The sequence below is a fragment of the Gorilla gorilla genome, chromosome 1 (assembly GCF_029281585.2).
Source record: "Gorilla gorilla gorilla isolate KB3781 chromosome 1, NHGRI_mGorGor1-v2.1_pri, whole genome shotgun sequence".
Classification (NCBI taxonomy): Eukaryota; Metazoa; Chordata; class Mammalia; order Primates; family Hominidae; genus Gorilla; species Gorilla gorilla.
This window is the reverse complement of record NC_073224.2, coordinates 96,000,847-96,028,663: the sequence shown is the minus strand read 5'-3', so window position 1 is coordinate 96,028,663 and position 27,817 is coordinate 96,000,847. Positions and strand designations below refer to the sequence as shown.

Genomic DNA, 27,817 nt, shown 5'->3' with positions numbered 1-27,817 from the left:
GAAAATAGATCATCATGGTGGCACCAAAGAGTCACACAGATGACTGGGCTCCTGGGCCTTTCTCCAGTAAGCCACAGAGGAGTCAGCTGCAAATATTCTCTTCTGTTCTACAGACCTCTCTCCTCTTCCTGCTCATGGGTAAGTCCACTTTATGGCCACCACTTCTTGCTACTGCGGTTCTTCTGAGGCCAGTTGCATTCCCTGCCTGGGAGATTCTTTTTTTGTTTTTTGCTTTTTTTTAGCGGAGTCTCACTCTGTTGCCAGGCTGGAGTGAAGTGGCGCAATCTCGGCTCACTGCAACCCCCAACTCCTGGGTTCAAGCGATTCCCCTACCTCAGCCTCTTGAGTAGCTGGGATTACAGGTGCATGCCAACACACCCAGCTAATCTTTGTATTTTTAGTAGGGGCAGGGTTTCACTATGTTGGCCACGGTGGTCTCGATCTCTTGACCTCGTGATCTGCCTGGCTCAGCCACCTGAAGTGCTGGGATTACAGGCGTGAGCCCAGTTCTTGTTGGTAAAATTGGGAAACTCATCTCCTTGCCAGAAATTACTTTGCATGTGTGCATATTCGTGCACTATGAAGGGGGTAACATTCTAGCCCCGGTCTCAAATAGCTCTGGGCTCAAACTACATTTCTCTCACCCTCACATTTTCCTAAGAAATGCCAAGTACATAATGAGTTTGTTCCCTGTATAGTGTGGATAAAACCCACAGAGGGATCCAGGAAAATCCCCTGATAAGAAGCCACCTAGCAATTTCCTAGGGATGGAGAGAACTTCTGGAGCTTCTTTCTACATATCCTGCCTTGGTTATCATATATGCTGGCTTTATTACTGAGGCTTCACTGGGGACCTGGAGGCGGTTAGGTGACCATGGGCAAGGTGGTGTTTATCTGGATATCCTTTTCTCCTCAACCTTATTCCTCCCTATCAAGGCCCAACTCCTGGGAAACATCTCTCTGCTGCATGGCCCGGAACCCCACTGTCCAGCAGATAGAGCCAATCCAGTACCCCAGAGAGGATCTCAGCCACCTGGGACTGTGGCAGCTACTGTCCTTCTGTGCTCCCGCTTTCTCCAGGGCTTCAGGGATGATGGTGCAGGTAGCACTAGAGATCTGAGAGCAGTGGGGTTTGGCAGTTGGTGCCTGAAGGGAGCTCTAGAAACACTCCTAGATGCAGATATGGGTGAACGAGGAGCCTAGACCTCAGAGCTGAGGTCCAGTCTGACCTCTCTTCACTTTCAATTTTATCTTGGCTCATCAAAACACACAGAAAGCAGCAAGGCTGTTTATGCTTACCTCCAATCTTTGGGGTGTTCCTTGATTGTGTTGAGCAAACCTGAAATAAGCTACATTCAAGGTCATCCAAGCCGCAGATGGTCAATGCAGTGAATTTCAAACAGTTCAGAGCAAAGAGGCATCTCCTTCGGTCTGGCTCCACTGATTAGGATGACCTCAAATCTCACTCTTTTGGTCTGAAAGGATGATGCTTTTGTATCTCCGAAGAGTCATTTCAGGAACTTAAAAGGCAGTCGAGTGAAAAAACCTCTCTCACTTTAGTATCAGGAACATCTGAAATTAAATCGTTGCTCCATCATTTATTAGTGATGAGGGCCTCTATTTCTTAAGTGTAAAATGTAGTTAGTAGGATGCATCATGCAACACTCTTACAGATTGTAGATGATCTATACACACACACACACACACACACACACACACACACGTATAGTGGCACATAGTTGGCAGAAGCTATGATTGTTATTATAATTACTGTTATGTGCATTCTTTGGAAACTATTAAGAGACAGGTGAGTCAAATTCAGTTATTGCAATCTTTGAATGCTCTTTTATTATTTGTCCTATGGTGCAATTCAAAATAAAATGACTGGTACTGGGGACCTGTCATTGTACTGGGAGCTGCATTGCACTGTCTTCTGCAACAAGATTTGCCCTGTGAGGCCCACATCCTGCCACCTCCACTGACAGTCTGTGAGGCTTTTGTTTATGGTTTTTGTCTGATGTAAGAAAATTTGAAGTCAAAACGAGTCATATGCACCCAGTCAAGACCCAGCAGCTCCTGGGCTTCCAGGATACAGATGGACAGTACTCCTGGCCTCCCTACTCCAGGGGCATCATGGACATAGGATCTGGACTCTGTGACTGATCAACCCTGTAATCTCAGGGAAGTGGCTTAAATTCTCTAAATTTCAGCTCCTCATCTGTAAAAAGGGGCTAATTATAGTATAGTTATGAGAATTAAATGAGATAATTTACATAAAGTACCTAATGCACACATAGCAATCATAAGCAGTCTCTTCCAGATGGGAAGAGCTCTCTTTTAGAAAACCTCAAACCAACCTCACATCAACTCAGCCTGAATCTGCCTAAAGAATCCACCTGACCCGACCTTCTCATGTCCAGGATCCCTAGCCCTGCATGCTCCATAGCTGCCTCTCCACAAGGTGCAAGTGCTTGGCTGATGGAAGTCTAAGCAGAGAACCCCCATGACCTGCACCAAGCAGCCTCTCTCCTTCCAGTGTCTGCATATTCTGTATCCTCTGGGTTTTCAGAGCTTGCTTCAGCTTTCTTCCGCCCCTCCAGGCTATGCTTATGCTCCTTTTTTGTCTCTAACATTTTCTACTTATTTTCCACCCAGAATTCCTGGTGGAGTCTGGGTCCCAAACCCATCTGTTTTGGTCTAGAATTTCCAAAGTGCTCTCCAGAGCCTCGGAAGCCCTGGAATCTGGGAATCCAAGCTAGGGTCACCCAGAAGACACCCACAGGGTCGCTACAAGAAAATTAACTGCCTTGGCCAAATACCAGCTTCCTAGATGCCTTGGTAACAATGTTTATCAGGAATATGATCTTGCCTAAGATGAGGAAATCAGGAACTGTATTAGTACCACCAGCTATTCCCACCCCCAAACCTGGCCAAACCAAAGTCAATCTGAGATGCCATGGACAATAAGGGGAAAAGTAGGGTGAGGTAGAGGTAGGAGAAGCTCCTTTAGTTCCCAACACTGCTATGAGAGTTCTCAAACATTCAGAAAAGTTGGAGCATTTACCCTGAACATTCATAGGCCTACTACCTAGATTCTAACACAAACGTTTTACTTTGCTTGCTTTATCACTCGCCTGCCCATCTAACCATCCCTCTACCCACCCATATTTTAAAAAATATGCTCCTTTTTACTTCATTGGCTCTTCACAATTTGAAGCAACCTGCTTTCATTTCATTTTTACCATATCCCTTGAAGAAAATGGTGCAGGTATGAGCATTTCAATCTTTTAGATAAGTAAACTGATTCACTGAAAAATTCAGAAATGTACCCAAAGTCACAAGGCTAATTCCTCTACTGGAACAGAAACCCAGAAGATCTGTTTCACAGATTGTTGTGGCTGCTTTTAAGGGAGACAGTGTTTGGAGAATGGAGGAATTAATGACTGTGCTAGGCAATTGACCTAGAAGAAGGAGAACAAGAATCTCATTTCATTTCTCAGCATCTGACATTTATGCCCAACGTATATTCACAGAGTGAAAGAAAGAAGGCTAGCTCAAGGAGTCTAGCTGCTCCTCCAAGTCCCTCTTCTATCTCTGCAGGACTAAGAGCCTCTGGAAAGGACTCAGCCCCAACAGTGGTGTCAGGGATCCTAGGGGGTTCTGTGACTCTCCCCCTAAACATCTCAGTAGACACAGAGATTGAGAACGTCATCTGGATTGGTCCCAAAAATGCTCTTGCTTTTGCACGTCCCAAAGAAAATGTAACCATTATGGTCAAAAGCTACCTGGGCCGACTAGACATCACCAAGTGGAGTTACTCCCTGTGCATCAGCAATCTGACTCTGAATGATGCAGGATCCTACAAAGCCCAGATAAACCAAAGGAATTTTGAAGTCACCACCGAGGAGGAATTCACCCTGTTCGTCTATGGTGAGTTCCAGAGAGCTTCTGTGTTTTGATCTTTTCTTTTTTTTATTTGTGCAAATTTATGGGGTATGTGTGAAATTTTGTTATATGTATATAGTGCATACTGATCAAGTCAGGGTTTTCAGTGTGTCTGCTGCCTGAGTACAATATATTCCTGTTAAGTATAGTCACCCTACTCTGCTATCAAAAATTGAATTGATTTTCTCTATCTTACTGTATGTTTGTACCCTTTAACCCACTTCTCTTCATCATCCCCCCACTCCCCACACTCACCCTTCTCAGTCTCTGCTATCTATCTTTCCACCATCTACCTCCACATGATCAAAATTTTTAGTACCAACATATAAGTGAGAACATGCGATATGTGTCTTTTTGTGCCTAGCTTATTTCACTTAAGATAATGACCTCCAGTTTCAGCCACGTTGCCGCAAAAGACATGATTTCATTGTTTTTATGGATTTTTAAAATGTTTAAATATATTTAGGGGGTACAAGTGTAGATTTATTGCATGCACATATTGCATGCTGGGGAAGTCTGGGCTTTTAGTGCACCCATCACCCAAAGAGTGACCATTGTACTCAATAGATAATTTTTCAGCCCTCACTCCTCTCCCACCCTCCTACCTCTTGTAGGCTCCACTATCCATTATTCCTACTCTGTATGTCCATGTGTACCCATTGCTTCCACTTATAGGTGAGAACGTGTGGTATTTTACTTTCTGTTTCTGAGTTATTTCAGCTAGGATAATGGCCTCCAGTTTCATCCATGGTGCTGCAAAAGACATGACTTCATTCTTTTGTGGCTGATTAGTATTCCATGATGTGTATAAATACATGTATGTATGTGTATACAGCATTTTCTTTATCCATTCTTCCGCTAAGGGACACAGATTAATTCTATATCTTTGCTATTGAGAATAGTGCTGCAATAAACATACAAATGCAGGTATTCCTTGCATATATCAATTTCTTTTCTTTTCCTTTGGGTAGATATCCAGTAGTGGTATTACTGGATCAAATGCTAATTAAATGTTTAGTTTTTTGAGAAATCTTCGTATTGTTTTGCATAGTGGCTGTACTGGTTTCCATCCCCACCAAGAGTGTCTAAGATTTCCCCTTTTCTCCACATCCTGCCAACATGTGGTTAGTGTTCAAATAACAGCCATTCTGACTGGAGTGAGATAATATCTCATTGTGATTTTGATTTGTATTTCTCAGATAATTGGTGATATTGAGCATTTTTAATATATCTGTTGGTCGTGTGTATGTCTTCTTTTGAGAAATGTCTGTATCCTTTGCCCACTTTTTAATAGAATTATTTGTTTTTTCTTGTTGAGTTATTTGAGTTCCTTGTATGTTCTGGATATTAGTTCCCTGTCAGATGAATAGTTTACAAATATATCTGCCATTCAACTCGTTGTCTCTTCACTCTGTTGATTATTTCTTTTGCTGTGCAAAAGCTTGTTAGTTTAAATCCCGTTTGTCTATTTTTGTTTTTGTTGCCTGTGCTTTTGAGGTCTTAGTCATAAATTTATTTGTCCAGACCAATGTCCAGGAGAGTTTTCCCTAGGTTTTCTTCTAGTATTTTTATAGTTTCAGGTCTTACATTCAAGTCTTTTAACTGATTTTGAGGAGGTTTTTTATATGATGAGAAATAGGGGTTCAACTTCATTCTTCTGCATGTGACTATTCAATTTTCCCAGCACCATTTATTGAAAAGTTGTCCGTCCACGTAATCGAGGGTGACCACCGCACGCTCCTGGAGGGCAGCAGCCTGGAGTCCATCATCAGCACCCTGGCTGAGCCACGTGTGAGCGTGCGGGAGGGCTAGGCCCGCGCCCCCACCTGCCACTGGAGACCGCTCCGCCATTCCCACCTCACCGCCGCGCAGCAGAGCTGGAAGGGTCCTGCCGATGGGACCCTGCCAGGCCCAGTGCCACTGCCCCCCGAGGCTGCTAGACGTGGGCGTTAGGCGTGTCCCACCCACCCGCCGCCTCCCATGGCACGTCGGGAACACCGGAGCCGCCAACTTGGAGACTCCTGGTCTGTGAAGAGCCGGTGATGCCCGCAGGAACCGGGCTGGGCCTTGTGTGCCAGTGGGGTTTGTGCTTGGTCTTTCTCCGCTTGGATTTGCTTATTTATTGCATTGCTGGTAGAGACTCCCAAGCCTGTCCACCCTGCAAAGACTCCTCGGGCAGCATGCGGGTCCCGCACACTGCACCCATTTCCCCAATGTCCCCTGCAGGCGCGGGCGGCCATCCGGGCCTGCTGGCTGCGGCCCCCTCTCAGCCAGGTCTGGCTCAGCCCACTGCGTGGGAGGTCACCGGCCACTCCCCGAGGAGCCGGGATCCTCGGGATGCAGGCCCACAGTGCGGGGCTGCACCCGTGATGCGGAGCTGGCCTCCAACCCTGCAGGCCGCGCCAGGCACCAACTCAGTGTTTGTCAGTGTTTGTTTTTCCAAGAAATGGTTCAAATTGCTGCTCAGATTTTTAAATTTACTGTAGCTGCCAGTGTACACGTGTGGACCCCATTTTATTTTTACACCAATTTGGTAAAAATGCTGCTTTCCTCAGCCTCCCCACAATTAAACTGCACATGGTCTCTAAAAAAATAAAAATAAATAAATAAATAAATAAATAAATAAATAAATAAATAAAAAGTATCTTTTCTCCCCAGTGTAAGTTTTTGTTGGATTTGTCAAAGGTCAATTGGCTATAAATCTGTGGCTTTATTTCTGTGTTCTCTATTCTGTTCCATTGGTCTATGTGTCTATTTTTATAATACCATGCTGTTTTGGTTGCTATAGCCATATACTGTATACTGAAGTCGAGTAATGTGATGCCTTTAGCTTTGTTCTTTTTGCTTAGCATTGCTATGACTATTCATGGTCTTTTGTGCTTCCGTATATATTTTAGGATTTTTTTTTCTGGCCAGGCACAGTGATTCATGCCCGTAATCCCAACACTTTGGGAGGCTGAGGCAGGCAGATCTCTTGAGGTCAGGAGTTCGAGACCAGCCTGGCTAGCATGGTGAAACCCCGTCTATACTAAAAATACAAAAATTAGCCACGGGTGGTGATGGGCGCCTGTAATCCCAGCTACTCGGAAGTCTGAGGCGGGAGAATCACTTTAATCTGGGAGGCAGAGGTTGCAGTGAGCCAAGATCACGCCACTGAATGCCAGCCTGGGTGACAGAGTGAAAACCGTGTCTAAAAAAAAAAAAATTTTTTTTTAAAAAGATTGTTTTTCTAATCTGAGAAGAATAAGGTTGGTATTTTGATATGGATTGTCTTGAATCTGTAGATTCTTTGGGCAATATGGTCATTTTAACAATATTGATTCTTCTGGTCCATGAGCATGGGATATTTCTCCATTTGTTTGTGTCATCTATGATTTTTTCATCAGTGTTTTGTAGTTTGCCTTGTAGAGATCTTTCACCTCCTTGGTTATACTTGTTCCTAGGGTTTTTTAATAGCTGTTGTAAATGGGATTCACTTCTTTATTTCTTTCTTGATTAAATAATAATTATTGGTGTATAGAAATGCTACTGATTTTTGTACACTGATTTCTATCCTGCAACTTTACTGAATTCATTTATCAAATCTAAGAGTTTTTTGGTGGAGTCTTTAGGTTTCTCTAGTTATAAGATCATATCCTCAGGCTGAGCGTGGTGGCTCACACCTGTAATCCTAGCACTTTGGGAGGCCAAGGCAGGTGGATTGCTTGAGCTCGGAAGTTCAAGACCAGCCTGAGCAACATGGCAAAACCCCATCTCTACAAAAAATACAAAAATTAGCTGGGCATGGTGGCATGTGCCTGTAGTATCAGCTACTCTGGAGGCTGAGGTGGGAGGATTGCTTGAATCCCAGGAGGCTGAGGCTGCAGTGAGTCATGACTATACCACTGCACTACAGCCTGGGTGAAAAAATGAGACCCTGTCTCAAAAAAAAAATTATATCATCAGCAAAGAGGAACAATTTGTCTTTCTCTTTTACATTTTGAATGTTTTTTATTTCTTTATTTTGCCTAATTTCTCTGAGTAGAACTTTCAGTACTATGTTGAATAAAAGTAGTGAAAGTGGGTATCCTTATCTTGTTCCAGTTCTCAGAAGAAAGGCTTTCAGCTTTTCCCCATTTGGTACAATGCTAATTGCGGAATTGTCATATATGGGCTTTACTATTTTGAGGTATATTCCTTCTATGCCTAGTTTGTTGAGAAATTTTTTCAGGAAGGGATTTGGACTGTATCAAGTGCTCTTTCTATAACCATTGAGATGATCATATGGTTTTTATCCTTCAGTCTATTGATGTGATGTATCACATTTATTGATTTACATACGTTAAACCATCCTTGCATCCCTGGGATAAATACCACTTGATCATGTATTATCTTTTTGATATGCTGTTGGATTCTGTTTGCTAGTATTTTGCTGAGGATTGTTGCATCTATGTTCATCAGGAATATTGGCCTGTAGTTTTCTTTTTGTTGTTGTGTCCTTGTCTGATTTTGGTATTAGCATAATGCTGGCCTCATCGAATGAGTTAAGGAAAATTCCCCCCACTTTGATTTTTAAGAATAGTTTTAGGAGGATTGATATTAGTTATTATTTGTATATTTGGTAGAATTTGGCTGTGACTCCATCAGTCTCGGGCTTTTCTCTGTTGGGAGACTTTTTTATTACAGATTAATTTCACTACTTGTCGTTGGTGTCTGTTCAGATTTTCTGTTTTTTACTGATTCAGTCTTGGTAGGTTGTATGTTTCTAGGAATTTATCCATTTTCTCTAGGCTTTTCAGTTTGTCAGAGTATAGTTGTTCATAATAGTCTCTGACGGTCTTTTGGATTTTGGTCTTTTGTATTCCTGTAATGTCAGTTGTAATGTCTCCACTTTTTCTGATTTTGTTTATTTGGGTCTTCTTTCTTCTTTTCTTAATTAGCCTAGCTAGCAGGTTATTAATTTTGTCTGTCTTTTCAAAGAGCTAACTTTTTCTTTCATTGATTCTTTGCATTTTTTTAGTCCCTACTTCATCGAGTTTTGCTCTGATATTTATTATTTCTTTTCTTCCACTAATTTTGGGCTTAGTTTGTTCTTGCTTTTCTAGCTCCTTAAAGTTCATTGTTACATTATTAATTTGTGATCTTTATACATTTTTCATGTAGGCATTTATTTCTATAAACTTCCCTCAGCGCTGCTTTTGCTGTACTCCATAGCTTTTGGTATGTTGTGTTTTCTTTTTCATTTGTTTCAAGAACTTTTTTTAAATTTCCATCTTAATTTCTTTGTTGACCCAATGGTCAGGAGCATGTTGTTTAATTTCCATGTGTTTGTATCATTTCCAAAGTTCCTGTTAATATTGATTTCTAGTTTTATTCCATTGGGATTGAAAAGATATTTGATATGATTTCAATTTTTTAAAATTTGTTGAGACTTGTATTGTGGTCTAACAAATAGTTTATCCCGGAGAATGCTTCATCTACTAATGAAAAGAATGTATATTCTGCAACTGTTGGATAGAATGTTCTGTAAATATCTGTTAGGTCCATTTGGTCTAAACTCCAATTTAAATCCAATGTTTCTTTGTTGATTTTCCATCTAGAAGCTCTGTCTAATGCTGAGAGTGGAGTGCTGAAGTCCTCCACTACTATTCTGTTGCAGTCTCTCTCTCTCTGTCTCTCTCTCTCACACACACACACACACACACACACACACACACACACACACACACTCTTACTCTCACTCTCTCTCTGGTAATATTTGCTTTATGAATCTGGGTGCTCCAGTGTTGGGTGCATATACATTTAGAGTTGTTATATCCTCTTGCTGGATTGATCCCTTCATCATTACATAATGGCATTCTTTGTCTTTTTTTTTTTTTTTTTTACTGTTTTTGACTTAAAGTTTGTTTATTTGATATAAATATAGCTAGCTATTCCTGCTTGCTTTTGGTTTCCATTTGCATGGAATTGTTTTTCCATTTCTTTACTTGTAGTCTATATATCTTTACTGTTAAGGTGAATGTTCGTGTAATTAACATATAGATGGATCGTGTTTTTAAATCCATTCCACCATTCTACATCTTTTAAATGGATAATTTAATCCATTTACATTCAGAGTTACTATTGATATGTGAAGCTTTTTCCTGTATACTGTTAATTATTTTCTGGTTGTCTCATATATTCTTTGTTTCTTTCTCTCTTATTGTTTGTCATTGTGGTTTGGTGGGTATCTGTAGTGACATCATTCAAGTCCTTTCTCTTCACCCTTTGTGTGATTGCTTTACAAATGAGTTTTATACTTCTGTGTGTTTCCATCATGGTAAATGTCATCTTTTGCTTCTGGGTTTAGGATTCCCTTGAGCATTTCTTGTAAGACCCCATCTAGTGGTAATAAATTCTCTCAGCATTTGCTTGTCTGGGAAACGCTATTTCTCCTTTTTTATGAAGAATAATTTTCCCAGATATAGTATTTTTGGTTGACACTTTGAATATATTATTCCATTTTCTTCTGGCCTGCAAAGTTTCTGCTGAGGAATCCACTATTAGCCTGCTGGGCTTTCATTTATAGGTGGCTAGATGTTTTTCTCTTACTGTTTTTATGATTTACTCTTTGACTTTAGATAGTTTGACTGTGATGTGTCATGGAGATCTTTTTGCATTGTATTTTCCTGGGAATCGCTGAGCCTCCTGTATCTGGATGTCTAAGACTCTTGCTAGACTTGGGGAGTTTTCTGCTATTGTTTCATTAAATACATTTTCTAATCAGCTCTTTGTCTCTTTGCCCTCAGGGATGAAATAATTTGAATATTTTATCACTTTATGAAGTCCCAAATGTAACAAAGGTTTAGCTCATTCTTTTTTATTCTTTTTATTTATTTATTTTTTGTTTGGCTGAATTATTTCAAAAGACCTGTCTTCAAGTTGTGAGATTCTTTCTTCAGCCTAATCTAGTTTATTGTTGAAGCTTTCAAGTATATTTTGTATTTCCTTCAGTGAATTCTTCAATTCCAGAATTCTATTCATTCTGTTTTTTAAATATCTATCTCTTTGGTTAATTTGTCATTCATATCCAAAATTGTTTTTCTGATTTCTTTGTATTGTCTTTCAGAATTCTCTTGTATCTCACTGAGCTTCTTCTTATTTTTTTAAGTTACTTTCATGGGGAGGTCTTTTTCCTGAATATGTGTCTATTGTGTTGTTGGGGTAGGCACTCTGGCTTTGATTCTGGGTGCATGCAGTAGTATAGTCTCTGTATGATTTATTTGGCTGTAAATAACATTAGTGGTATCTGTGATTTCCTCAGTAGGTCAGAGTGTGTTTATTAGCAGAGGCTGTGGTGAAGTTGCGCTGAGGATTGAAATGTCAAGTGGGCCAGTCATCAGGCCACAGTGGTGGCAGCATACCTATCTTTGTGCCTCAAGGCAGTGTATGCTGTCACTTGTGTTTATGCTTATCAGCAGGCCGATTTTTAGGCCTCCAGGTGGCTTGCTCAGATACCGATAATGGCAGCAGTGGACTGAAGGGTGGTGAGCAGGTTCTCAGGCCCCCAGGCAGTCAGTGTGGCATGGGCAATGACAGTAGTGGGATGATTCTCTGGGTCCCAAGCAGTGTGCATTGATGTTGATGGTGGCTGCAATGGCCTGGGCAGACCAGTCTCCAGGACCACAGGTGGCACTTGCAGGTAGGTGGCAGTGGCTGGGAGTTAGGCCCACCCTAGGCCCCTGTGGAAAAATGCTCAGGTGCCCAAGGCAGTGGATTGGGTTGGGCAATCCCCAAGATGCTGGCCTATGTGTTCTCTTTCCAAGGGGGAAGGGGGAAGCCAGGTTGAGTCGGCTTGCGCTCAGGCCCCCCAATGGTGAAAGCAGACACCAGCTATGGTATGCGGAAGCAGGGCCATCCTCAGGCCCCAGGCAGAGTGCTCAGGTGAGGACAGTGGCTGCCACCGTGAGGCCCTGCCACTGGAGAAGGTGAGGCCAGGTTCAGTGGCCACAGCCTTGGATGGCAGATGGGGAATATGCATCCCTCTCAGCCTCAGTCCTAGGAGGGCTTCCCCCAAGCCAGCACTAGCTGCAGGAGCTTTTGCCCAGCTTGCAACCAAGTTGCAGCAGCAACTCACAGCCCACTACTTTACCCAGTCTCAGTCACAGCAGCATTCACTTCCTAGGACCAGAAACTGCAACCCACACCTCTCTTGCTACTTAGCTCTACCTGCAGAGTGCTCCCAATCCATACTCTAGTCTCAGCAGCAACAGTTTTAGTTTTCCTAACACCTCAGACCCAGCACTGCTGGGCCCCAGGACAGCGTGCATTCTGCCAAAGGCTAAGTTTGAAAATGGTCCCTTACTATAACTGCAGAGGTCTCAGAAAGAGTATGGAACCCAGCAGGAGCTCCCTCCCTGGAGCAGTTCCGCCCCACAGTCTCCCAGCAGCTCCCTATGGTAGTTTCAGGGATTGGGAGGGTCAAAGGGGTCTCATGTGGCCAGGACTGCATGATTCTGCAGTGGGATGTGGGCCACTGGAAGTCTCTCGCTCACCTCTATTGGGAAATCACTCCCAGCTCCCAGCAGATCTCAGCCAGGGAGGCTGCCTCTGTTCCTTCTCCTTCCCTGCTTTTAGTGTTTCCTGTCACATCTCTGTTGAATTCCAGCATTCTCCCTTGGAAAATGTATTTGAAATATGACTATTTGTATACTACTTTTGTTCTTCTAAGTAGAGGAGGTAGGCATTAAATGCTTCTAGTCAGCCATTTCGAAGCCCCTTCTCTTGATCTTTTATTTTTAAAACAGACATTCTTTTTCTCCAGGAATTTCTCTCTCTAGGATAAATATGACTACTATATTGATCGTTTTTCACCTAATTCCGTATACACAGATGTCAAAATTAGAAGACACACCCGTAAATTCCTTACATGTTATATAATCGCCATAATTCATGTAACTGGTCTCCTACTTGTAGAAATATTGTTTCTGCTTATAGAAACATTGTTTCCAATATTTTCTCTTATAAACAATGCTGCAATGAATATTCTTGTGCACCTATCTTTTCACGCTTATGTGACTAGGTTATATTCTGATGGATACATCTAGAATATATACATGGGGTCAAATTACTGAATCTAATGGTATATGCATTTTTTTTTGAGACATCGTCCCACTACATCACCTAGGCTTGTCTCCAATTCCTGGGCTCAAGTGATCCTCCTGCCTCTATCTCCCAAGTAGCTGGGACTACAGGTACTTGCCACCATGCCCAGCTTTTAAATCCTGAATTTATTATTATTATTATTATTACTACTACTATTACCAGTATTTCATAGAGACATAGTCTCATTTTGTTGTCCAGGCTAGTCTCAAACTCCTGGACTCAAGCTATCCCCTTCCCTCAACCTCCCAAGTAGCTGGGACTACAGGCATGTGCCACCATGCCTGGCTTTAAAATCCTCAGTTTTTATTTATTATTATTTTATTTTGTAGAGACTGGTTCTCACTATGTTGCCCAGGCTGATTCCAAACTCCTGGCCTCAAACAATCCTTCCACCTCAGCCTCCAAAGAAGCTGGTATTACAGGCACCACTGCACCTAGCTTAGTATATACATTTTTAATGTTGCTAGATATTGCTGAATTTCCCTCCATGTTATCAAGTAATCCTCCCACCAGCAATGTTTGAGAGACACCATTTCCTTATATTCTCAATAACAAAGTATTGTCAAACATTTCTTTGTTGATAAATTGAGTAGTTACAAAAGTATTTCATGGCTTAAATTTATATTTTTCTTATGAATGAGATGAGCATCTCTTCGTGTTTTATGTTTTATGTTTGTTTTGATAGAGAGTCTTGCTCTGTTGCCCAGGCTGGAGTGCAGTGGTGCAATCTCCGTTCACTGCAACCTCCACCTTCTGAGTCCAAGCAATTCACCCGTCTCAGCCCCCGAGGAAGCTGGGATTACAGGCATGCACCACATGCCTGGCTAATTTTTGTATTGTTAGTGGAGACAGGGTTTTGCCATGTTGGCCAGGCTGATCTTGAACTCCTGGCCTCAAGCAATTCACTCTCCTCAGCCTCCCAAAGTGCTGGGATTATAGGCATGAGCCACTGTGTCTAGCCATCTTTTCATGTATTGAATAGCCATTTGTATTCTCTTTTCTGTAACTCTCTATTAATATTCTTTACTCATCTGTATTAGTGTGATAGGGATGCCATAACAGAATATCCCAGAATAGATGGCTTACACAACAGAAATTTATTTCTCACAATTCTGGAGACTAGAAATCCAAGTTCAAGGTGTTGGCAGGTTCGGTTTTTCCTGGGACCTCTCTCTTCGGCTTGTAGTTGGCCACCTTTTCACTGTGCCCCCACAGTCATTCCTTTGTCTGTGTTGTCTATGTCCTAATCTCTTCTTACAAGCACATCGGTCATACTGTATTAGGGCTCACCCTAACAATTCCATTTTAACTTAATTACCTCTTTAGATGCCCTGTCTCCAAGTACAGTCACATTCTGAGGTACTCGGGATTAGAACTTCTACATATGAATGTTGTGGGAGGACAGAATACAGCCCTAACATTCTACCCTCTGGCCTCTCAAAATTCATGTCCTTCTCACATGCAAAATACATTCACCCCATTCCAACAACACAAGAAGTTTTAACCCATTCCAGCATCAACTGTAAGTCCAAAATCCATCTAAATATTATTTAAATCAGGTATGGGTGAGACTTGAGATATGATTCACCCTGAGGCAAAATTCTTCTTCACTTGTGAACCTGCAAAACCAGAGAAGTTATCTGCCTCCAAAATTCAATGGTGGAACAGGTATGGAATAGAGATTGCCATTCCAAAAGAGAGACATTGGGAAGAAGAAAAAAGTCACAGGTCCCAAACAAGTCCAAAATCTAACAGGGTAAATTCCATTAGATTTTAAGGCTCAAGCATAATCCTTTTTGGCTCAGTGCTCTATCCTCTGGGCCCACTGGAGTAGCAGGACCACCTCCTTGGCCCTGAGTGGCAGTTCTGCCCCCTGGAACCAAGGAGGAAACCACCTCACCCTACCCAAGGTTTGTGCCCTCTAGGCCTATGGTGGCAGTGGCAGCTCTGCCTACTTCTGAACTGCCTGTGGGGTCACTCTTCCCTTTTCTTGAAGGATAATACATATTTGCAGCTGTACAGCTGTATTGACTTATTTCATAAAATCCCAGAAGCCTGACACACTCCTTCATTTGTCCTGTCTCTGTCCCTTACAGTCCAGACTGGCAGCATTTCTGCTGAGGTGGTCAAATCTCATAACCTCTTTAGCAAACATTGCCAAGCCACAATCTTTGTGTTCTCTCCAGACACACTTTCTCGTTTTTCACAATATGAATAGGATGACATTTTTTCAAAGCTTTAAGTTCTGGCTCCATCTTGCTTGACAATTCCTTATTTAACCTCTCTCTCTCTTCTCACATTTTATATAAGTAGCAAGGAGAAACTAGGCAGTGCCTTCAGCTCTTTGATTAGAAATCTCCACAGCTAAGTACCCAAATTTATCACTTAAACATTCTGCTTTCCACAAAACACTAGAATACAATGTGGCCGAGTTCTTTGCCACTTTACAACAAGTATGCCCTTTCCTCCAGTTTCCAGTAACATATTTCTAATTTCTGTCTGAGACCTCACCAGCAACACATTTAATATTTATATTTTTATCAACATTCTGCTCATGATCACATATGTATATCTCTAAGGTAATAGCAGCATTCCCTGCAGTGTTCCTATTTTCTTTCTGAGTGCTCACCCAAATTTTCGTTAATATTCATATTTCTACCCAGAGTCTCTTGAAGACAATCTAAGATTTTTCTAGCACACACCTCAAAATTCTTCCAATCTGTACCCATCAGCCCATTCCAAAGCCACTTCACATTTTTAGATTGTTAGAGCTTCATCCCACTTCTGGTATCAAAATCTGTGTTAGTTTTCTAGGGCTGCCATAACAAAATACTGCAGACTGACTAGCTTAAACAACAGAAATGTATTCCACATTTCTCCAGAACACAATTCTGGAGGCCAATGAAGGTATCAGCAGGCTTGGTTTCTTCTGAGGCCTCTCTCCTTGGCTCCCACATGGCCACTTTCTCTCCATGTCTTCACATGGGTGTCCCTCTGTCTGTATTGTCTGTGCTCTAATCTCATCTTCTTATAAGGATACCACTCATATCGGACTAGGGCCCACCCTAATGGCCCCATTTTAACTTAATTACTTCTATCTCCAAATATAGTTCTATCTTCAAATACGGTCACATTCTGAGGTGCTAGAGGTTAAGACTTCAACATTTAAACTTTGCAGAGACACAGTTTAGCTCATAACACCATCTTTCTATCAGATAATTTGACCGTTTTCATTGATTTGTAGGGTATTCTGTATCTATTAAGGAAATGGAATTCTGTGCAGTTAATAGAATTAGAATGAATCAACTCAACAAGTGTTGACAAATGACGTACAATAATTTCCAAGATATATTGTTAATTTTTTAAGGTTCAAAACAGTGTGTAAAGTATGCATATATCTGTCTACATCTAGAATACCTCTGGAAAGATCAACAAGAAACCCATAACAGTAATTGCCTCCAGGAATAGTAATTCTTGGGGAGATGAAATAAATGGCTGGAGGCTAGAAAGCTTACTTTTTTCATTATGTACCTTTGGTATTTTCTCAATTTTTTTTAATGTATTACCTATTCAAAAGAAGAAATATTGGGCCAGGTGCAGTGGCTCATGCCTGTAATCCCAGCACTTTGGGAGGCCAAGGCGGACAGATCACCTGAGGTCAGGAGTTCAAGACCAGCCTGGCCAACATGGTGAAACTCCATCTCTACTAAAAATACAAAAATTAGCCGGGTGTGGTGGTGTGTGCCTGTAATCCCAGCTACTCAAGAGGCTGAGGCAGGAGAATCGCTTGAACCCAGGAGGCAGAGGTTGCAGTGAGCAGTGATCACGCCACTGCACTCTAGCCTGGGTAACAGAGTGAGACTCTGTCTCAAGAAATATAACTTAATGAAACATTGACACATGTGGACATACATGGTGAGCAGTGGAGATGGAACAAAAGGAAAGGAGAAGACAAGGAAGAAGATCTAGAAGCACAATGCATCCTAAATTCAGACCAAAGACACGGGCAACTCAAATTCTAGAGGCAGAGTTCCCCACTCCATAGTGTTTGGGGCTGGGCCATTCACCTATTTATTCATTGAACATTCATGAGTGTTTTTCATAAGGCAGGCTGGGTGTTAGATGTTCAGACACAGGAATCAGCCCTGTCGTCAAGGAGTTCTTACACTGGTCGGGGAGAGAGAGAAGTAATCAGACTATTAGTCATGCTGAGTCATGGTGATAACACCTGTAGAGGATGTTATGGGAGTACAGAGGAGAGGCTGTCAACCCAGCCTGCAGAGAAGATGTCCCTGCGACAGGTAATGCTGGCCTCTCTCTGCTGCCCCCAACTCCCCTATTATCACTCCCTTCTTCTCTCAGCGCTTTCCTGCTGGCAAAAGGATCTGAGCATCTTCCCATGCTGTTGTCCCTGCAGAGCAGCTGCAGGAGCCCCAAGTCACCATGAAGTCTGTGAAGGTGTCTGAGAACTTCTCCTGTAACATCACTCTAATGTGCTCCGTGAAGGGGGCAGAGAAAAGTGTTCTGTACAGCTGGACCCCAAGGGACCCCCATGCTTCTCAGTCCAATGGAGGCTCCATTCTTACTGTCTCCCGAACACCCTGTGACCCAGACCTGCCATACACCTGCACAGCCCAGAACCCCGTCAGCCAGAGAAGCTCCCTCCCTGTCCATATTGGGCAGTTCTGTACAGGTAACTGGCTCCAACTTGGCCCTTGAGGGAATTCCAGAAACAATATGAGCAGCTGTGGAGTCTAAACCCTAGGATCCTGGTCAGACACACAGGGGGTGGGGAAGCAAGAGGACAGGCCCCAAAACCCCTTATTCTGTACTCTCAGGGGCCTGACAGAGGCTGGCAGGACTTGGGAAAGCCCAGAACACTGTGATACTCTAAGGTTAGAGCAAGGGAGGAGAAGACAATATGGATACATGAGTCCAGATTGGTCTTTGCTTGGGTGGAGGTGTTTCCGGGTACCCTCAGAAGGGCAGAGAGGGGACATGAGAGTCCAAGTATTCAGTGGGCACAGCCCGGTGGAACAGGTGGTCATGGGGAAGTAGCAGGCATGCCCCTCAGAGGAGGAGGCCAGGAGGAAGAGGAAGAGGAGGAGGGACTTCAGTCCCCTCAGTCCCCTTTAGGATGCCTGGGGGCCAAGGGAGTAGGGACAGTGACTGAAGCTGCAATGTCTCATCTGTGACCCCAGATCCAGGAGCCTCCAGAGGAGGAACAACGGGGAAGACTGTGGTAGGGGTCCTGGGAGAGACAGTCACCCTGCCACTGGCACTCCCAGCCTGCCGGGACACAGAGAAGGTTGTCTGGTTGTTTAACACATCCATCATTAGCAAAGAGAGGGAAGAAGCAGCAACAGCAGATCCACTCATTAAATCCAGGGATCCTTACAAGAACAGGGTGTGGGTCTCCAGCCAGGACTGCTCCCTGAAGATCAGCCAGCTGAAGATAGAGGACGCCGGCCCCTACCATGCCTACGTGTGCTCAGAGGCCTCCAGCGTCACCAGCATGACACATGTCACCCTGCTCATCTACCGTGAGTCTCTGGGCAGGGCACCCATCACCAGATTCCTTCTCTGAAAGCTTTCTCCTCTGCTGCCTTCTCCACCTTCCCCTTCTCCAAGGGTCTTCCTTCATACTGAAATGCCTCAGACCACTAAGACAGCTGTTCAGTTCACACCAGTTGATTCACAGGAGGCAAACTCATGACTAGCTGCTGGACAAGTCTACCCGCCAAAGTGCCCCTGGATCTAGGCTGCCAGTTAGGCCTCCACCACCCAACTTTAGGTGCTTGCCCCGGTCCTTCTGCATTGAGTGTCAGAAGGGACTAGGAGGCCAGGCGTGGTGGCTCACACCTGTAATCCCGGTACTTTGGGAGGCTGAGGCAGGTGGATCACCTGAGGTCAGGAATTTGAGACCAGGCTGACCAACAGGGTGAAACCCCGTCTCTACTAAAAACACAAAAATTAGCTGGGTTCAGTGGTGGGCGCCTGTAATCCAAGCTACTCCAGAGGCTGAGGCAGGAAAATCGCTTGAACCCCAACGGGCGGAGGTTTCAGTGAGCCGAGATCGTGCCACTTCACTCCAGCCTGAGAGAAAGAGCGAGACTCCGTCTAAAAAAAAAAAAAAAGGGGGGGGGGGACTGGGAACTCACCAACCTGCATTTTTAAATTTTTGAGATAGAGTCATGCTCTGTCACCCAGGCTGGAGTACAGTGGCACGATCTCAGCTCACTGCAACCTCTGACTACCAAGTTCAAGGGATTCTCCTGCCTCAGCCTCCCAAGTAGCTGGGACTACAGGCACACGCCACCACACCCAGCTAATTTTTGTACTTTTAGTAGAGATAGGGTTTTGCCATGTTGGCCAGGCAAGTCTCAAACTCCTGACCTCAGGTGATCCGCTGCCTCAGCCTCCCAAAGTGCTGGGATTACAGGCATGAGCCATGGCACCTGGCCCCAACCTGCATTTTTTATAAACTATTATCATTTTGAATAAGGCCAGAGTTGGCTGGGGTGAAATCAGAGAAGACTGAGGAGAAGCCCTTGGTGTCCAAAGACACTGTGGCCTCCAAGAAGGTGGGCCACTCAGTTCCCCTGGGCGTGAGGAACAGAATTTGCATTCTACCTCCTCAGCCCTGGGCCTCACAGGAGCTTGGCTTGGCAATTTGCATGGTTTATGTTTACCTGTTCCTTCACTCGTGCCATTCAGACATAGTCAGCATACCCCCTGCCTGAGTTTGTCAATGTCTAGGTATCTGTGAAGAGTCACTATCATGGTTTTGTTAAAATATGCAGCAAGTCGGCCAAGCCATGCTTATTGCACACAATGCCTCAAATATAAAGGAACCCACAAGGTTAAGTAAAAATAATAAACAGGAAACAAATAGAGTCAGTCTTACTGTTTCTTTTAAAGTTGCTAACATTTATTGAGAATTTACTCTGTGTCAGGTACAGTGCTCACCTCTCTGCATCCCTTATCTCACATAAGTAAACAAATCAGCCTCAAAGGCAAGCCTTGAAGGGTCTTCACAGCACATGGAAGTGTTGCGCTCATCTGTGTTGATTGGTTTGCTTGCTTTCACAGCTGTAACTAACTGTATAGAATGAGGTTGTATCTTTCTTTCTTCACTTTTCATCATTTCCCTTGTTTCTCACCTGAGCATCAAGAGGCAAAGAGGTGTGTCTGAGATGTCACAAGTGGTGAGGAAAATGACAGGTATACTCCAAAATTCCTGTGGCTCCTGGAGGCACTTTGCTGGCAGTATCAACACTCAGCTTCATGAATATATTTTCAATGAATGAAGACAGGTGACTGCTCAGGGGGCAGGCCTGATTCCACATGGAGTCTGCCTCTCTCCTCACAGGGAGGCTGAGGAAGCCCAAAATCACGTGGAGCCTCAGGCACAGTGAGGATGGCATCTGCAGGATCAGCCTGACCTGCTCCGTGGAGGATGGGGGAAACACTGTCATGTACACATGGACCCCGCTGCAGAAGGAAGCTGTTGTGTCCCAAGGGGAATCACACCTCAACGTCTCATGGAGAAGTAGTGAAAATCACCCCAACCTCACATGCACAGCCAGCAACCCTGTCAGCAACAGTTCCCACCAGTTTCTTTCTGAGAACATCTGTTCAGGTTTCCCTCCATCTCTATTTACTCAGGTCACAGGGCCTTGGGGCCTCCAAGAGTTTGCATCCTGACTGATTCTTTATGAAGTGCAGTGAGAGGCTGTGGGTGAGAGCTCTTTAGAGTGGCATGTTTCCACAGATATATGAGAGTCACGCATGTGATTTTAATGTTCTAATAGCCACATTAGAAAAAGCAAGAAGAAATAGTTACTTTAATAATATGTTTTATTTAACTGAATATATCCAAAATATCATTATTCAATGTGTATTCAATACAAAAAACATTCATTAGACACTACATTTTATTTTGTACTAAGTCTTTGAGAGCCAGTATGTTTTTTACACTTACAGCACGTCTCGATTCCGATGCTAAATTTTCACTGAAAGTGTTTAATCTATATTCAGACTTTGTAAAATTTACAGTTGAAAAAATAGATTTATGCACCCAAGTTATTCCAAGCATACTTATCAGTTTTTCAAGAAGGAATTGAGTAGCCATTTTTAAATTTAAACTAAAACTAAATAAAAGAAGCAATTTGGTGTCTCAGTAATACTAGCCACACTTCAAGGGCTTATGCATAGCTTGTGGCTACCATATTGAACAGCACAGAGTTAGAGGCTTGTGGAGAAAAGCCGATAGGAAGCTGATATGGAAAGGGATGTGGACCACACAGGAACAAAGGCTGCGTGAGTGGGAGCTAGAAAAGAAGCCCCAGTGGCCCTTACTAAATGCCAAGCACTATTCTAGGCCTTCAGGCATTTTTGCACAATCTTCGCAACAATCCTACAGAGTAGATATTCTCATTTTTCCCCTTTATATGGATAAAGAAACTGAGGCTCAGAAAAGATAAGGGACTTATCCAAGGTCACACCATAAAAGCTGGTTTCGAACCCTGAGCTCTATCTTCTGCTCTTCCGTAGAAGGAAGCAGAAAAAAGGTACGGTCTACTCAGGATCTGACAATGTTGGGTCAGATTGTGTCTGGCAGACAGATCTAGAGTCCAGCTTAACAGGAATCTGGAACTCCTCTCATATCATTTACAGAGGGGCAGTGTAATGTGGCGATTAAGGGCACTGTAGGATCTGCACTCGAACCTCAGGTCAGACACTTGAAACTCTGTGACACCGGGCAAGCCGTAAACCTCTCTACCCAGGGACTGTCTGCCTCAGGTACTGCTATAACCTCTTGCCTAGAGTAATGCTTGCTCGAAACATGGTTGTAGAATGAATGAAAAGAAAGACTTTCCACAATGTCATGGATTTTAAGGGGCAGGTAGGATGGCCATCATGTTCTGTGCATTGTCTGCTCCAGTGTGTCTTGTCATTATTTGAATTAACATCACTCATTTCCTCCTCAAAGGACCTGAGAGAAACACAAAGCTTTGGATTGGGTTGTTCCTGATGGTTTGCCTTCTGTGCATTGGGATCTTCAGCTGGTGCATTTGGAAGCAAAAAGGACGGTGTGAGTTTCCGAGATCAATGTTGTCCGCCAGTGCTAGGCCATTTCCCTGGGACTTGTGGAGGCTTCTCTGCCCTCACACAATCCCGTGCTACCCCTCCCTGCCAGCATCTTATTTCTTCTCAGAGCAATGGGGGAGGGGTGTCAGTTGGGACTCTTTACTTACAAATAATAGAAGCCCAGTTCAAAGTAGCTTAGACAGAAAAAAAAAGGCATGTGGGAGCAGGGAGAGTGATTTATTATTTTTTCACTTAAATAATCAATCTGTGGGGAAGGCAGGGATAGAGCTGGCATAATGGAGAAATGTCACCAGAGACTCAAAAGTCATCAGAGCTCTCCACCTTTCATCTCTACTGTGTATTTTGAGTCAGCTTAACTCTTCCTACTGCAGCCAGCTGAGGGAAGGGGTGGGAGCGAGGGGAGGAGTGTACCACAACACAACAGCTGGCAGCTCCAGACCCACACATAATAACAGCTCCGACACCAGACAGGGAAGAAAATGTGCTTCCCTCTAACTCCAATTTAAAGAATGTCAGAAATAGCTCTGATTGGCCCAAGTTAAGGTCATGTGGCTGCTGCTTGGACCAATTTCTATAGCCAAGAAGATACATTATTATGATTGGCAGCTCCTCTAGAATCCCAGTATTGAAGTGGAAATGAAGTAGTAGCCAAAAAGAGCAGAATGGGTAGAACACATGGGGTCCCTGGAAGAATTACTGAATTGCAGGCAAACTACTCTGATCAGTGGCTATGGCAGAGGAGCTCTCTCTTCTGGAGGGATGGCAGGAAGCTCCAGAGCCTCCACCTCTGCAGAAAGTAGCCCTAGACTCTGGTCACCCCTTCACATAGGCCTGGCTTCTCATCAGGGTTCATCCTCCTTCCTGAAGCCTTTTCCCTGTCTATGTCCCAGAAGTCTCTCCCCTTCTCATTTGACTCTCACAGAATAAAAGACACCTCTCACCTCACAGCCCTCTTGATAAACCTTCTCTAACTTTGTTTCTCAGGTTCAGTCCCAGCCTTCTGTTCCAGCCAAGCTGAGGCCCCAGCGGATACACCAGGTAACATCACCCATGACACAGGCTATGGGGTCTCTGGTCCAAATGGAAGTTCTAAAGTCTTGCTGCTCAAAGTGTGGTCTGCTGGCCAGCAGTGTGGGCATCACCCAGGAAACTTGTTAGAAATGCAAAATCTGACCAGGTACCATTGCTCACACCTGTAATCCCAGCACTTCGGGAGGCTGAGGCAGGTAGATCACTTGAGGCCAGGAGTTCAAGACCAGCCTGGCCAACAAAGTGAAACCCTGTCTCTACTAAAAATAGAAAAAATTATCTGGGCATGGTGGTGCACGCCTGTAATCCCAGCTACTCGGGAGGCTGAGGCATGAGAATCTATTTAACCTGGGAGGTGGAGGTTGCAGCCAGCCTAGATCACGCCACTGCACTACAGTCTGGGCAACAGGGCAAGACTCTGTCTCAAAAAAAAAAAAAAAACAGAAAGAGAAAGAAAGAGAGAGGAAGGAAGTTAGGAAGGAAGGAAGGGAGGGAGGGAGGGAGGGAGGGAGGGAGGGAGGGAATCTTGGGCATCACCCCAGAATACTGATTCCAAACCTGTATTTTAACAAGATCCATAAGTGATTCATATGCCCATTGAAGTTTGAAAAGGAAGGTAGCATAGAAACAAAAGCCAAGATAGACTCCTCAGAGATGGTCACCAGAGCTAGGAGAGGCAGTCTGTCCCCCAGGGTCTCTAGGGTTCCTTGGGCATTAGCCATTCACCATTTGAATGTGGCCTACAATGAGGATGGAGTTATTGTCTCCATTCTGAGAACAGAGAAACAAAGGCCAGATGGAACAGTAAATCTGTGGTAGAAAAAAATTTAAAACTTAATTAAAATTAAACCTCAGGAGACTGTACAACCTATTACCTAAGAGCATCGTGGGAAATGGAACTGCTCTGACAGGTTTCAGTGTGGGGAGCTGAGATGCCTGCCTTTACTCCCCCACTCCCATGCCACAGTGTCCTAAAATTTCACCTTAAACTCTGGAGCTCTGGAGTGCTAAGGAATCCCCAACCTGTGCTCACTCTAACCAAATCCTGCTTTAAAAAATAAATAAATAAATAAATAAATAAATAAAACTGTATGTCACCCTTCATGGCAGGGATTCCCCGTGGAGATGGAATCAGAGGCAGGACTGGGCAGGGAGCATGTGACGATATGGGCTCTTCTGATGGAAAAGCATAACCAAGAGACAGGGGGCAAGGAAGGGAATTAGGCTGGACTATGAAGCTCCCCATCAGCTCCCTCCTCACTACTGGCAGGACAGAGCCCTGGTGTCCCCCTGCCTGAACCCTCCTTCCTTGGGCAGAGGGTAAAGAGATGTTGGGGCCACCACCACCTCCCTACCTCTTCTCTCTCCCCCAGAACCCTTCTTGAACCTCCAAGGCCTGCTTCTTTAACCTCTCCAAGGTCTCCTCTTCCCTAGATCCACTGTCACTGCCTTAGTTCACGTTGTCACCAATTTGTTGTTTCATTGAATAGTTTTTTTTTTTTTAATTCAAAAGTCAGACTGGGCACGGTGGCTCACGCCTGTAGTCCCAGTACTTTGGGAGGCTGAGGCAGGTAGATCACCTGAGGTCAGGAATTCAAGACCAGCCTGGCCAACATGGTGAAACCCCGTCTCTAACAAAAATATAAAAATTAGCCAGGCATGGTGGCACATGCCTGTAATCCCAGCTACTCTGGAGGCTGAGGCAGGAGAATCACTTGAACCCGGAAGGCAGAGGTTGCAGTGAGCTGAGACTGCACCATTGCACTCCAACCTGGGCAAAAAGAGTGAAACTTTGCTAAAAAAAACAAAAAACAAAAAACAAACAAAAAAAAAACCATATATTCACATGGCATACAGTTAAAAGTAGTTGTCTTTCCAAATTCCAGTCTCCAGGTTCTAAGTCTCTCCCCCAAGAGACAACCACTGCTGAGATTTCTACAGACCTGAATCCTTTCAGAAACTTTTAATGCATTTGCAGGTTTCATACATATTTGTGTGGGGAGGGTGTTCCTTTAACTTCACATACGGGAGCAATCCATAACACTTTTTTTCTAAACCTTGCTTTTTGATCTTAACAGTACATCCCAGCAATATTAGTGTTTGTAGATTAAAACTGATTCCCATTTATTCCATTCTACACATTTGTTTAACTAATTTACTTTACCAGTACTAATTTACTTTACCAGTCCTTATTAACAGACATTTTCATTCCTTGTTACTTCTTTCCTAAAGTATGCTAATAGTTTCTTTGCAGACTATTCCCTCTCATCACTTTGCCAAGCTCAACTCTGACTTCTCTAAAACCTTCAATAGCCCCTAATGGCCTTTGTCTGTTCAAAAGGCAATATAACCAAGTGGTCAAGTGTATGGGTTCTGAGGTAGGACAACCCTGTGCTCAAACCCTAGCTCTCCTCCTTATGAATCCCTAAGCCTCAGTTTCCTTACCTTCCAAAATGAAGGTATCTACCTATTTTCACTCAGTATTGAGCGAAAGAGAAAGAGGGGCCAGCCGGGAGGGGGCAGGATTGAGCAGCAGTTAAGAGCATCAGGGACAAGACTAGTTGTAGTCAAATCCTGGCCCTACCCCTTACTCGGGAAAATACTTAATCTTTACGTGCCCGAGTTTCCTCATCTACAAAAAATAAATACGGAGAGTTATTGTCTATGCTTCATGGGGTTTTAGGCAGACTAAATAAACTTGTTCATGAAAAGCATTTAGAACTGTGCCTCGCACACAGTAGGCACTTACTAAATATGAGCATCAGGTCAAATTGAAGGGGCTATGTTGTCTGAGATATAAACTCAGGGTTTGTCCTCACGTGCCGGGAAAGTTTAGGACACAGACACACAGGAGGAGTTTAGGAGCGGACGTTTAATAAGTAGAAGAAAAGAAAAAGAGAAACAGCTTCCTCTATAGAGGAAGGGGTCTCAGAGGGGTGGGGACCGGCTGCTGGTGAATGCGCTGAGTTCTACAGTCCAGTTTGAGGAGGCGGTGTCTGATTTACCTAGGGCTCACAGATTGGTTCGATAAGGCATGACGTTTACGTAGTGCCTGGGAAAGGCTGGTTGCCACACCCTAATCTTCTTATGCAAATGGATTTTCCAGTTTATTGGCACCATCTTATCTGCTCCTTTCTATACAAGTGGCTGGCAGGGAAGGGAAGATGGAGCCGCCATTTTGAAAATGTCTATTCCTTAGTCCCTGCTGGTGTTCACCCATGCAAGCTCCCAGCTTGCAGGCTGCTCTTTGTTAGAAAATGATTTGGGGCTGCTTTTCAATAAAAAGAAAAGCCTGACCAAGGGCTCCCATACCCTTACTATCTGCCTAAGTAATTTCTTCTTAACTCCTGTATCAAAATGGGCTACTTCATGTGCCCCACAGGCAGGGTTGACATCCACCCAGTGTGCCATGACAGCGTTCACAGCATATCCACCCAGTGGGCCACACCGGCCCTCACAGAGCATCCACCATGCCACTGTTCACAGGTGCCCGTGCTGATTGCCCAAGGCCTGACCATTGCAATTGTTAAGTATTTTTAATATCATCCTTTCGGAAAAGGAGACTGCTCCAGGCTTTACACCTGCCTCTAATCATGCTGTTCCCTCCTCCACCTAGAATACCCTTCCACTCATCGAAATATTGAATCCCTATTCAAGACCCACCTCAATTCTGCCACTTTCATGAGTTCCTCTCTGCTTCTCTAACCAGAGTCATCTCCTCTCAACTCTGCACTTTCCTCATACGTTCCATAGGATACTTGGCAAAGCTGGCCTTACGTTACTGATTTACACATGCACCTGACTCCCCAGCTAGACAGGGTGCTCCTCCAGGGCCAGGTCTAGCTTACCTTTGTGTTTCCCCAGAGTACCTGCAATGATGCTTGGCATGGTTTATCCCACAGGGCCAGAGAGTTTCTAAAGTCTGTCACATGTCATATTTAATATTTATCAAATGAGTGAATAAATGAATGCTTGAAAGGAAGGAGGAAGGGAGAGTGGAATGGACCCCCTGAGGGAAGACAGGAAAAAACAATCTCCTTCGGTTCTCTAGGCCTCATCTAATGCAGGCATCAGAGCAGGCTGGGGCCTTGCAGCAAAGCAAGAAGAGAGGTGGGGTTGGCATACTTTTATCAGCCCTGCACAATGTGTTCCAGAACCCACAGCTGGCCACACGCTATACTCTGTGCTCTCCCAAGGGTACGAGAAGCTGGACACTCCCCTCAGGCCTGCCAGGCAACAGCCTACACCCACCTCAGACAGCAGCTCTGACAGCAACCTCACAACTGAGGAGGATGAGGACAGGCCTGAGGTGCACAAGCCCATCAGTGGAAGAGACGAGGTGTATGACCAGGTCACTCAGGAGGGCGCTGGACATGACCCAGCCCCTGAGGGCCAAGCAGACTATGATCCCATCACTCCATATGTCACGGAAGTTGAGTCTGTGGTTGGAGAGAACACCGTGTATGCACAAGTGTTCAACTTACAGGTGAGCCCTTCTGATCAGTACACCTTCCTCCTCCTCCCACGTCTAGCGGCATCTGAGATCCTGGATGACTAGTTCCTCCAAACTGGGGGCTGGGGCCTGGAAACAGGACTAGGGGCATAC

General features: G+C 44.1%; 1 protein-coding gene across 4 annotated transcripts in view; it reads left to right on the top strand.

Moving 5' to 3' along the window:
* LY9 (lymphocyte antigen 9) overlaps positions 1 to 27,817 on the top strand; it is a 32,189-nt gene continuing 4,372 nt past the window's right edge. The window contains exons 1-8 of one of the 4 annotated variants that reach the window (XM_004027728.5): positions 1 to 138; positions 3,601 to 3,930; positions 17,486 to 17,761; positions 18,270 to 18,611; positions 20,441 to 20,710; positions 22,064 to 22,165; positions 23,167 to 23,220; positions 27,408 to 27,697. In XM_004027728.5, the coding sequence (XP_004027777.4) occupies positions 15 to 138; positions 3,601 to 3,930; positions 17,486 to 17,761; positions 18,270 to 18,611; positions 20,441 to 20,710; positions 22,064 to 22,165; positions 23,167 to 23,220; positions 27,408 to 27,697 (1,788 nt within the window). In that variant the 5' untranslated portion in view covers positions 1 to 14. Of the gene's footprint in view, positions 139 to 3,600; positions 3,931 to 5,629; positions 6,603 to 17,485; positions 17,762 to 18,269; positions 18,612 to 20,440; positions 20,711 to 22,063; positions 22,166 to 23,166; positions 23,221 to 27,365; positions 27,698 to 27,817 lie in introns of those variants that run through there. The other 3 variants (XM_004027727.5, XM_004027726.5, XM_004027729.5) reach the window with 3 other exon arrangements.